Here is a 12,015-nt window from a genome sequence, read left to right on the forward strand (position 1 = left end):
TATATATATAATAAAATATTTTATTTCATTTCTTTATTTGATTAAGTAATATATTTCACTATCCTCTATAATTCACTATGGTCACATTTATTAAAATTTCTGTGGGCAAAATTCAGTAATTTCAATAGGAATCAGTCAATTTAACAGCGTAATATTTAACAGTATCCAACACTGGAAAAAAAAAACTGGTGTAGAAACAGTTCACACTAGTAAATGTTACTATTAATGACAAAGAGCCTGGGAGTGATATTGTGGATATGTTCAATTATAGGCCAAATGTCAAATATATGATTCCAAATGACAAATTCCTGGCAAAAGTCCTTGAGCATGTGGTTGTTGGCCAACTCCAAACTCATCTTTATATGCATAGCCTACTTGAAACTTTTCAATCTGGGTTTAGGTCTCGACACAGTACGGAGACTGCTCTAGTTATGGTCTTGAATGACCCTTGATTCTAGGGCTTGTGGCATTTTGGTTCTGTTAGATCTTAATGCTGCATTCAATACTATATGTCACAGCATAGTACTGGACAGATTGGACTGTCTGGAACTGTGTTGAATTGGTTTAAATCTTACCTTTCAGATCGCACTCAATTTGTTTACCTGGGTGCTAATAGATCTCAGACTGTGTCTTTGTGTCAGGTTGTCCCTCATGGGTCAGTTTTTGGTCCTGTTTTATTTAGTGTTTATATGCTGCCGCTTGGGCAGATTTTTCAAAGTGTGTTTTTTTTCAACCTGGTTACCATATGAGTTTCTCCATATTAAAAAAGTAGATTTATTTTATTTTATTTATTTATATATTTATTTATTTTATTTTATTTGCAGGGTTGCATAGAAAATAAATGCCTATAAAAACAGTTCATATACAATTTATAATATTGATTTTGACCTCCTGAGGTTGACATTTTCCGAAGGTTATGCACTGACACTGGCCATTTGTTAAAAAAGAAAATAAAAAACTGGCCAAACTTCATCAACTGGCCCCTCAAACAAATGTGTGCTTGCTCTGAGAGCCTAAATCACATCCGTAGCACTTATCAAAGTGATAAATGACAGCAAGCAGTGAATGCTGTAATGGCAGTTTTTTTTTTTTTTAAGTAGCATGTATGTCGTCATACTTCAGCAAGGCTTAATTTAGCCATCTGTAAATCTAAATGAAGAGTCTTGAGACACTGTATATGGACATGACGTGTCAATCTATAAGCTTGTATCTGGGTGTTCGAGGCATGGGTCAGATGACTTCTTGGCGGGAGATCATCAGGTTGGGAGGGTGTAAAGTGCTGACAGATACAGAGAGAGCGGCATGGTGATATCTCATAACTCTCACTGTCATGATGCGAATCATGATACTAAGCAGCTAGCTTGATCTGAATACAAGATGTACAGAGAACATGAAGTGCAAAAACGCTTCATGAAAGCACTTTAGCCAAAACCACAACTGGTTCTTGTTGATATTAAACACTGTAATGAAAATCTGTTTGTTTACGATCTAGTTATTGGATGAAACCCACAGGGAAATATTTTCAATCCTGTTCTTTATCTATTGATAGTCGACATTCTATCCTGTCATTCTTTTAAATGCATACAGTAAATCTGCTAACAGAAAACACTGAGAGTAGTGCTGTTTTTTGGCAGGAGTGGTTCACGGTCCTCGAGCACTTCCACAGGCTGAACGCTACAGTCTCTGACCTTGTCATGGGAAATACATACACCTTCAGAGTTTTTGCAGAAAACAAGGTTGGAAGGAGTGAGACTGCTGCTGTAACAAAAGGTGCTGCTCATATTCAGAAAACAGGTAAGCTCACAACAACTCATTGTTTTAACTCTACAGCACTTCAGACTTCTCCCATTAAGTAAAGTTAACCCATACATAGATTAGCTGTGGTAAAATTACTATTGAATGGCCTTGAGTGCCTTATTGCTGGCAGCAAAAGCAGTAAGATTAAATGCACCCATATTTATTCACTATCCTAACTGTAAGCTGTTTACGGTTGCCAAATAATGTAGCAAATTGGCACATTAAAATATAATTCAAGCAATGTACATTCACAGTTGTGTACAGTGTAGCTATACACATACAACACACTACTGTACGTTCAACTGTTTTAGGTCAGTAAGATTTTTTTTAAGGAAAATAAAAGCAGCCTTGGTGAGCATAAGAGACTTCTTTCAAAAACGTAATATCTTACCAACCCCGACTGCAGAATGCACATAAATGCACACATGACTTCACATTCTATATTATTGTGGCAAGTTGTTACATTGCGTGGCAACTGCAAACAGCCTACAATTAAACAAACCGATAATTGATACTAATAAATTATACTAAATGAACTGTTTCTATAAATCACATGAGGCCATTTTGTTGACAGCACACACTGACAGCACATACTAAGTGTTCTCGCTGTATGAAGATAAGACTTGGCTCTGCCCTGAGTGCTAATGACAGTTCTCGTTCCTCACATCAGAGGTACATGGGATCTGTATAACAACATGGATTATGCTGTGCAGCAAAACTGACAATAATTTAGCAACATGCATCAGTTGGCTTTAGGCATAAGTTTATATACGATTAGTTAACAGTTACACCCTGAGCCAGCAGACACTGAACTGGTTATGTTTCAAAAGCATTGCAAACACAAGTTTTGTTTTGTAATTCAGTCTTTGTGGCCTTTATTTCATATAAATGCTCATTAGGCATGAGTCACACTGGTCAACTATTCAACTAGTCACTCAACAAACTACAGTGAGGTTGACTAGTTTACCAAAAATTATCTTTATTTTAGTTTTGATATGTTTAGCTGTAGAGCTCAGGGAAGGGGCCCTCTAGGAGCAGGACTGGTTGTCACCCCTGATTTAAAGGGGGAAAAAATCAAGCATGTTAAAAAAGAATTTAGTTCCAACCCTAATTAATCAGACCTGAACTGGCCAATCAAAGGCTGTGTCTAAAATCACCCTCTGTACCCTTATATAAGGCACTTTGCCAACTATACTCTTATATAGACCATTATTTGAGGGAACTGCCATTTGTAGTGGTGTCCAAAACCACAGTGGACTTTATCGAGTGCACTCATTCAATCCATAATGCACTTTAGTAATGGGTGTATATCCAATGTACACTCAACGGCTAGCTGCATGCACAGTCAGAATAAATTCCTGCATCTCGCTAGAAATGTAGCATTTCCGGCACATTCATTGTCTGCTCACTTGTTTTCATTCATTCCTTCAAGTGGACTACATTAAGTGGAAATCATGAATAAGGGTATAGGGGGTGATTTTGGATACAACCAAGGACTTTAGGATCACTAGAAACTTCTTGGCATGTGTGTTGGAGCTAAACTCTGCAGAATGGTTGCCCTCCAGGAGCACGATTGGACAGCCATGCCTTAAATTCATAGCTGCTACAACTATAAACATTCAGATGGACATCTATTGCTGTTGCATTGCACCCATGCAATGAAACATGTCCAACTGGAGTATTTACTGGGCTCTATTTAGCCGATTAGGAACCCATCAACTGCTTCTTAAAGCCTGGTGTTTTGCACATCACTAACGTCATGTAACAGCTATACCCTCTGCACAACTGTCAGTCCCAGCTGAGGTTGTTGTCCCTTGCCCTGTAGGTATTGTCTACAAACCAGCAGAGTACAAGGAGCATGATTTCAGCGAGGCTCCCAAGTTCACAGCGCCTCTCAGTAACAGAGCTGCCACTGTGGGCTACACCACTAAACTACTATGTGCCGTCCGAGGCAGTCCAAAGGTATGGATCATCTATTTTCTGCTGATCTGTTATAGTCCTCCTTCCACATTTGATATTGTGAAAAATTTACCAACCAGTAGCTACATGGTTGTAGCCAAGAACTAGCTGATGTGCTGCTACAAATATACATATGAAAGACTATCGTTGTAATTCAACAACAGCTGTTAATAATCCAACGATGGTATCAACATATCCAAACCTCCTTGAGTTCATGCTCAATAAATAGTTTAATTATACCCATAGCTGTAGTCATAAGGCACAAAAAAACAGTGCTGCTGGTAGACAGTCATGCGGGGACTGTGTTAGCTTGTCATTCCCAAGGAGGGGGATGGAGAATCAAGTTTCGAGAACAGCTGAGATGCATGCAAAATCTGGGCTGAATGCAAATCCTGATGAGTTAGCCTTCTAGGACACTCCAAAATTCTTGTTCTTTAAAGCATGCTGTGATGGGATCCACTGTCTATTTCATGCTAACAAAGTTCCAGAGATGTCCAGGCTGTCTTGGTCATGTTGGATGCAATTGGAAATGTAAAACCTTCAAAGCCACAATAGAACATAATATGTTTCATAGAAGAATAACTCAATAATGGCTTCCTCAAGAGTAAGGCTACAGTATTTACAACATGCTTCAAGCAATAAAAAAGTAACAAACAGTTCCAGCTGACAGAGTTTGAGTTGACAGACAGTCAGGGACTAGTAAATTGTATAAAAGGACTGTGACACTCAAAAGTCCTTGCTCCGGATTGTCATGCTGGGGCCCAATTTCCATTAGGCACCAACAGAGTTCCAGGGTGTCCTGAGCTTTTTGGAGGAAGTTGGAAACCTAAAACCTACACAGAAGTCACAGAAGAACACCTTGATGCACTTCATAGAACGATGCCATAGATTATTTTTCATTCCTTCATTCCATTCCATGTTTGTCCGAGCCAGTTAACACGGTTCTACTTTGGTGCTGCATAATGTACAGTAACTAAACATTGGAGAATGCTGGCTTCTGTACTACACTACAAAACCATTATTGCATCATTACAAGCCATTGTTGCAGTAGCCAGGTAGGGTCCCACAACGGTTGGGTAATTTAGCCACCCCCTAGCTCCAATCCTGCTACAAGCATTCCACTAGTATGGTTGAGAACTGTGCAGAGAAACTCGGAAATGGTTTGTAATCATACTGTACCAAACCGTGCTCAAGTGAAAATGCAACTGTTCCTCACCTTGCTCTAAACTGTTTGGCCCAGTGGTGCTTCAATGTAATGGCTTCTCAACAGGATATTTATGTAGAGCAAACTTCTGCCTATTAAAAATCATGTTTTCATAAATGAATGGAATGATGCTCATATTTTTTGTCCAGATTTATGACTTATTTGTGATTGACTTGTTGATATTGCCTATTTGTGAAAGTCCACAACCTGACTGAACAGGAGAATCCTTAATCCTTCAGCACAGATGAATCAGATGTTCAATTAGCAAGATCCCTTCTACTGTCTGTTATGTGTTGCCATATCTATTACATTTACATTTAGTCATTTTGCAGACGCTTTTTACAATTGGGGAATACATAAAGCGATTCTTCTTAAAGAGGCAAACAGACACAGGAAGTGCTTGAAAACCAAGTTTTAGGCATTGTTCAAATAAGTACAAGCTAGAAAAGGGAAGGAATAAATAAAGAGAAAGAAAAAAAATATTTGTTTTAAGATGAAGTCAAGTAGCATTTAAAGAGATGAGTTTTCAGCTGTCGCTTGAAAATGGTCAGGGATTCAGCATTCCGGATAGGGTTGGGAAGATCATTCCACCAGCCAGGAATGGTGAACGAGAATGTTCTGGAAAGTGATTTTGAGCCTCTCTCTGTTGGTACCACGAGGCGTCGCTCACTAGCGGATCTCAGACTTCTGGAGGGGATGTAGTAGTGAGTGGAAGTAGGCGGGTGCTGAGCCTGTGGCTGTTCTATATGAAGCATCGATGTCTTGAACTTGATGCAAGCCGCGAGCCTATTAAATAAAGATTTATTTTTGACATCCATTATGCTCAAAAGCATAGCTAACAGACAGCTTGATGATATTATTTCAGCTTAGCTACTGCAACTTCATTAGGCTTTCTTGAGCCTGAATGAGGATTAACTAGCTTTCAACTGATCAAATCAAAGTTTTCACTGGAATTACTCATCTAATCACACATTAGTACAGTGTTTCGTGAAGGGGAGTATTTTAAGACCTCATCTCCACCTTTCCTAAAAAGCACCTTTGCATTAGCCATTTTGTGCAGCATCTTGATTTCTGAAATAATTTAGCATCTTGTGGACACCATCTGTGTGTGGAACTGAAGGCATTAGATTAGCATGTTTCTCTTTTCTGGAAAGTTACCCATGGAGCAGTGGGACATCAGTTAGCATCATAAGGTTAAATGCTAACAGAATGTGAAAATGCTTCTGTAAACTTGACCCATGAGGCACAGTAACATGCTGTTCCAGCTAATGGACCTCGAGTAGGCATAAATTCAGGGACTGAGACGTGTGACATTTTATGTAAGAATCATGACACCTCTAAGTATGTGTGAGGGATATAATTAATTGTAATGTGTTAAATGGTTCAGTTGTGAATGACTTGTTGGTGTTTGTTGTGGCCATGTCAGTTGAAATGACATGTATTTTGTTTGCAGCCTACAATCGAGTGGCTGAAGAATCAGATGCTCATAGGAGATGATCCCAAATACAGGCAGATCAACAACCAGGGAGTGTGCTCACTCGAAATCCGCAAACCATCCAGCTTTGACGGTGGCGTCTACACTTGCAGGGCCAAGAATGCCCTTGGTGAGGCTACAGTTGTCTGTAAGCTAGAGGTCAAACGTAAGTACAGGATCGTTTGCACTTTGCTTGACACGCTAAAGCTACAAGGTGCATTTTCAGCTGATTATAGCGGCATTGATCCTTTAAGGTGTTTATCCAGGAGAGGAATGGAAAGCGAGTGCCGACTATGATTAATTTGAGTTGGTTTTAAGCATGTGTGTGTGTGTGTGTGTGTGTGTGTGTGTACTGGATGGGTACAGAGATATGTTGATGAACATCTGCTTTTCTCTTTCACCAGAGGTGATCATCTCAGATGAAAAAGAGAGGAAATAAAATAATGTGCACAGGTCAGTAAATAAAAACATTTTCCATTTAAATATATAAAAGCTTAAAATTGTCAAATGTATTGTAAAGTATGTGGACACATTTTCTTATTGAAACATGCATTTGAATGCATCACACATTGCCACCCAAAATAAAAAAATAATAATAATTATATATATATATATATATATATATAATTTTGTATTATATAAATATACTATTGTTCTCATTTTAATCAGAATCTTATTACTATACTACAATGTATAATTCAATAATATATCATTATTATTATAATATGTGTTTAAAATAACGCAATGTTATTGCATAGCAATAATTAGGGTCACACTGCAGCTGCAATCAATCAGTCAATCAATCAATCAATCAATCAATAAATTCCAAAAATGCAATTGTAAATTTACCTGCCCTCAACTGCAGTGACACTCAGTTGCAAATTAAAATATCTCTGAACGACTGATCCCACAATTCTAGATGTGCATCAAAAGCATGTCTGTTATGTAGTAACTCAGTTTTTAAAAGGTCTGTAAATCCTGTTGAATGCACACTAAGCTTCCAGGAACTCGTATCTAAGAAAGGCATGAGCAGAATCAGGTTTAAATGACAGTAATAGTTTTAAATGTGAGACTCCCTTACATGGAGGAGCCTGCACACTGTGAGAATGTAGCCGCTCCCACTCAAAGAGGCCGGAGTGTCTGTTAGTGGCTATGTGGGCTAAAAATGAAACTGTGGCCTTGCAGAGAGCAGAGAACAGAAAACAGCACAATACCATGACTTCCGACAGACTCACACTGCAGGACAACACCTTAAGTTAACACTGGTTTGGTTTCCCAGCACTGAAAGACTTGTGTTTTTTTAACAAACATGCAACACCTAAAACCTAGGAGCTATAAGAAAATACAGGTTAATTCAATATTTTTTACTTGACAATAATTTTTTTGCCCTCAAAGACCCACTATAAAAATTTCACAAAATATCCAAAAAGTATCAGGTTTTTAATTATTAATTTAATGTGTAAATAACTTACATGCAGTCAGACCTCAAACATGCATTTTGAAGTTGTTAAATGAGGAAGACAGTGGCGAAGTCAAACCCACATCCTTGTGGTAGTTATGCTTAAAGGAATAGTTCACCCAAAAATGAACATTTGCTGAATATTTATTCACCCTCAGTCCATCCAAGATTTATATTAGTTTGTTTCTTCATCAGAACAGATTCAGAGAAATGTAGCATTGCATCACTTGCTCACTAATGGATCCTCTGCAGTGAATGGGTGCCGTCAGAATGAGAGTCCAAACAGCTGATAAAAACATCACAATAATCCACAAGTAATCCACACCACTCCAGTCCGTCAGTTAATGTCTTCTGAAGTGAAAATCTGCATATTTGTAAAAATAAAAACATATTATTAAGACATTTTATACTTCAAACTGGTTTTGGCTAAATTACAAGTCCATAATCCATAATAATGCTTCCTCCAGTGAAAAAGTCCATCCCCTGTTGTCCACTCAAATCAAAATCCACCCTCAAATTTGTTTAGAGCTGTTTTGGACTGTTTTCGCTTGTAAATGGTGCTTGATCTGAGCATATTTCTCTCTTAATTCAGACGAGACAGATTTTACTTGCAGAAAGCAATATTATGGATAGAGGACTCGTATTTTAGCTGGAGTTTAAATATGTCTTAATGATTAATTTGTTTGGATTTGTTTTTATCAGCTGATTGGACTCTCACTCTGAAGGCACCCATTCACTGCAAAACAGACGAAACAGTGGTATGGACAAGTTTAAATATATAGTATGTGGTCTTATCGGTCCATACAATGGTTCTGAGTAGATTTGCGTGCAATCTTTAACTGGTACTCTCAGCAAATATACTACTGATGAAACCAGTTACTAAAAACACCGGTGACGATGCACCATTAATCATAGACTACTAATAGTGTGGTATTCAGCTGTTGATTATATTGTGGTATGTCAGATATAATCTAAACTATTACTCAGTCCCTCAATTAAAACAGTGAAGCATTAGCTCTGATCATATTAAGGTTTAATGCAGAATCAGTATGCCTTTCAGTGGAGAGTGCATCAATTTCCCCATGATTTACATCTGTGAAATATTAAATATGACTGTGAAAAATTAAAAGTGAATTTATATTTACAAAAAATATTTGATTAACTTCTATAAAATATGTGAAGTAGAAGAAAAAACTTCCCTTTAGCACATTTAACAATTAATGTTTCTGATAATAATCACTGCAAAAGACCCATTGATGAGCAAGTGATGTGATGCTACATTTCTCCAAATCTGTTCTGATGAAGAAGTAAACTCATCTTTGCATAAATCTTATGCGCATACTGTACGTCTGCAGCCAGATTTTTCAATCCTCATGTACTGTGTATTTTGAGCCCTAGCGCTCGACACATGCGCACTAGGAAGATTTTTCTTTATCCAGTGTCTGCGCTATTTCTCTCCAGAAATTATGAGCAATGAAAATGTCTTTATTTGTTGTCTTTGTTGTTGTTTCATCACTTTTTCAACTTTGAAACAACAGTCAGTTTTGCCACCTTGTGAACAAACTATAAATGTTTAGAAAAATTGGGCTACACACATACAGATTTTCACATAGTCAATCAATCAATCAATCAATCAATTCGGATAGAGGACTCGTATGACAAAAATTCAGTCACAGAATGTCTCCAGTCACACGCAATGTATAAATAACGTAGTGTACACATAAAAATGAAGTATACTTTGAGCATAATTAGTTTGTCCACAAGGAAACTGACGAGATGGGGAAAAAAAGCATCAAAGACAACATAAAAATATATTTTTATCAATGTTCCCCCTTGGTTAAAATCGGCAAGGTATTGGGGGGGATGAATCATTGTCTGGTGTGTGGAGCAATGATACATTGTCTGGCCATCTGAGATTTCGGTATGGAGATATAGGTTAGGATCATAATTTTTGGTAGTACTACATAACACCATGTATATTAGCATCATCTGTTGTTTGCTTTTGGCCTCTGATGGAGGGATTGGACTTGAAAGGGTTGCTTGACGTCATACTTAACAAGTGGATGTGTTTCATCACTTTTTCAACTTTGAAAGAACAGTCAGTTTTGCCACCTTGTGAACAAACTATAAATGTTTAGAAAAATTGGGCTACACACATACAGATTTTCACATAGTCAATCAATCAATCAATCAATCAATCAATTCGGATAGAGGACTCGTATGACAAAAATTCAGTCACAGAATGTCTCCAGTCACACGCAATGTATAAATAACGTAGTGTACACATAAAAATGAAGTATACTTTGAGCATAATTAGTTTGTCCACAAGGAAACTGACGAGATGGGGAAAAAAAGCATCAAAGACAACATAAAAATATATTTTTATCAATGTTCCCCCTTGGTTAAAATCGGCAAGGTATTGGGGGGGATGAATCATTGTCTGGTGTGTGGAGCAATGATACATTGTCTGGCCATCTGAGATTTCGGTATGGAGATATAGGTTAGGATCATAATTTTTGGTAGTACTACATAACACCATGTATATTAGCATCATCTGTTGTTTGCTTTTGGCCTCTGATGGAGGGATTGGACTTGAAAGGGTTGCTTGACGTCATACTTAACAAGTGGATGGAATATTGAAAGACATTCAGCTGTATGTATACGCTAAACATTTGCATCAAAACTGAAGAATACTTTGGGCTTTACTGGATCATTGTTTACTCAAGTCAAAAGAGTCAGTTTAAGTTGGCTATAGGAAAATCATTACATCAAGTACCAGCACACCTTCCCTCTAGAAGTCACACCATTGCAGGTATCATTCATGTCCCATGATCAATAGTTATTGTGACTAATAATTTGATTACTGCTGTACTTGTAATCTTGAAAATGGGAGACATAATTGTAAAGATTGATGTAATGATCTCAAATCAGTCTTTGTCCTTTGCAGTTCATCTGTTGAGGAGCAGCAGGACACAATGCTGTAGAATGACAGCGGTGAGAAAAGCTACAATTGACCTGTTTATCCCACAAAGCATCTTCATTTTGGATCATCTAAATACTGTAGTGCTTGTGTTCGTTCTAATGCTGAATACTAAGCATGTCTTATCTATTATTAATATCAATATTTGATCAGTGTGTCTCTGTGACCGCCTGTGCTGTTTCAGTGTCACACCTATTCAGTGCATGTGGTGTAGTTTAACAGAGGCATTCTGGGTAATGGAGTTTCCTGGTATCTTACACACTTTCTTCTCTCCTTCTGTTGTAGATGTTTTCAGTGGTGCAGGAGGATGAGCTGATGTGTGCACAGCAATGAAGGCTCTGACTTGCATCTGGGATTAATTCGTTCAACAAAATATAAGAAACATTGGATAGTTTCCCGTTTTGATTCAAAGCAACTACACATTAGTGAGAGCGAAAAAAAAATAGTTTTATATTGTCGCATGTATATTTCAAGTGTCACTGTAGTTCATTCCTGATGAAATCCCTCTTTGTAATTGAGTGTTTCCAATAAAAGAATAAACCCACTGTCTTTTTGCAATGATATATTGTAAATGCTAAAGGATATTGTGCCGTTTTTGATTTTCTCATTGGATATAATGCTGCAGTTAACAAATATCTTATTCTATGTCGAATTTTACTTAAACAGAGCTGTTTTAAACAGGCCTGAGGTTTGCACCGTATGCTGTTGTCATTAGTCATTAGGATGGTCAAATTAATAGACTAAACAGTGGTATGGACAAGTTTAAATATATAGTATGTGGTCTTATCAGCCCATACAATGGTTCTGAATATATTTGCGTGCAATCTTTAACTGGTACTCTCAGCAAATATACTACTGATGAAACCAGTTACTAAAAACACTGGTGACGATGCACCATTAATCATAGACTACTAATAGTGTGGTATTCAGCTGTTGATTATATTGTGGTATGTCAGATATGATCTAAACTAATACTCAGTCCCTCAATTAAAACAGTGAAGCATTAGCTCTGATCATATTAAGGTTTAATGCAGAATCAGTATGCCTTTCAGTGGAGAGTGCATCAATTTCCCCATGATTTACATCTGTGAAATATTAAATATGTCTGTGAAAAATTAAAAGTTAATTTATATTTCCAAAAA

At 37.4% G+C, this 12,015-nt stretch overlaps 1 protein-coding gene across 1 annotated transcript in view; it reads left to right on the forward strand.

Moving 5' to 3' along the window:
• Positions 1-11,412, forward strand: part of LOC107598136 (myosin-binding protein H-like) — a 20,384-nt gene extending 8,972 nt beyond the window's left edge. Inside the window, exons 6-11 of the mRNA XM_016289409.1 lie at positions 1,603-1,794; positions 3,623-3,759; positions 6,414-6,600; positions 6,839-6,887; positions 10,841-10,887; positions 11,159-11,412. Coding sequence (XP_016144895.1) covers positions 1,603-1,794; positions 3,623-3,759; positions 6,414-6,600; positions 6,839-6,873 — 551 coding nt within the window. The 3' untranslated portion in view covers positions 6,874-6,887; positions 10,841-10,887; positions 11,159-11,412. The remainder of the gene's footprint in view (positions 1-1,602; positions 1,795-3,622; positions 3,760-6,413; positions 6,601-6,838; positions 6,888-10,840; positions 10,888-11,158) is intronic.
• Positions 11,413-12,015: the final 603 nt, after the last annotated feature.

The sequence above is a fragment of the Sinocyclocheilus grahami genome, unplaced genomic scaffold (assembly GCF_001515645.1).
Source record: "Sinocyclocheilus grahami isolate Dianchi unplaced genomic scaffold, SAMN03320097.WGS_v1.1 scaffold245.1, whole genome shotgun sequence".
Classification (NCBI taxonomy): domain Eukaryota; kingdom Metazoa; phylum Chordata; class Actinopteri; order Cypriniformes; family Cyprinidae; genus Sinocyclocheilus; species Sinocyclocheilus grahami.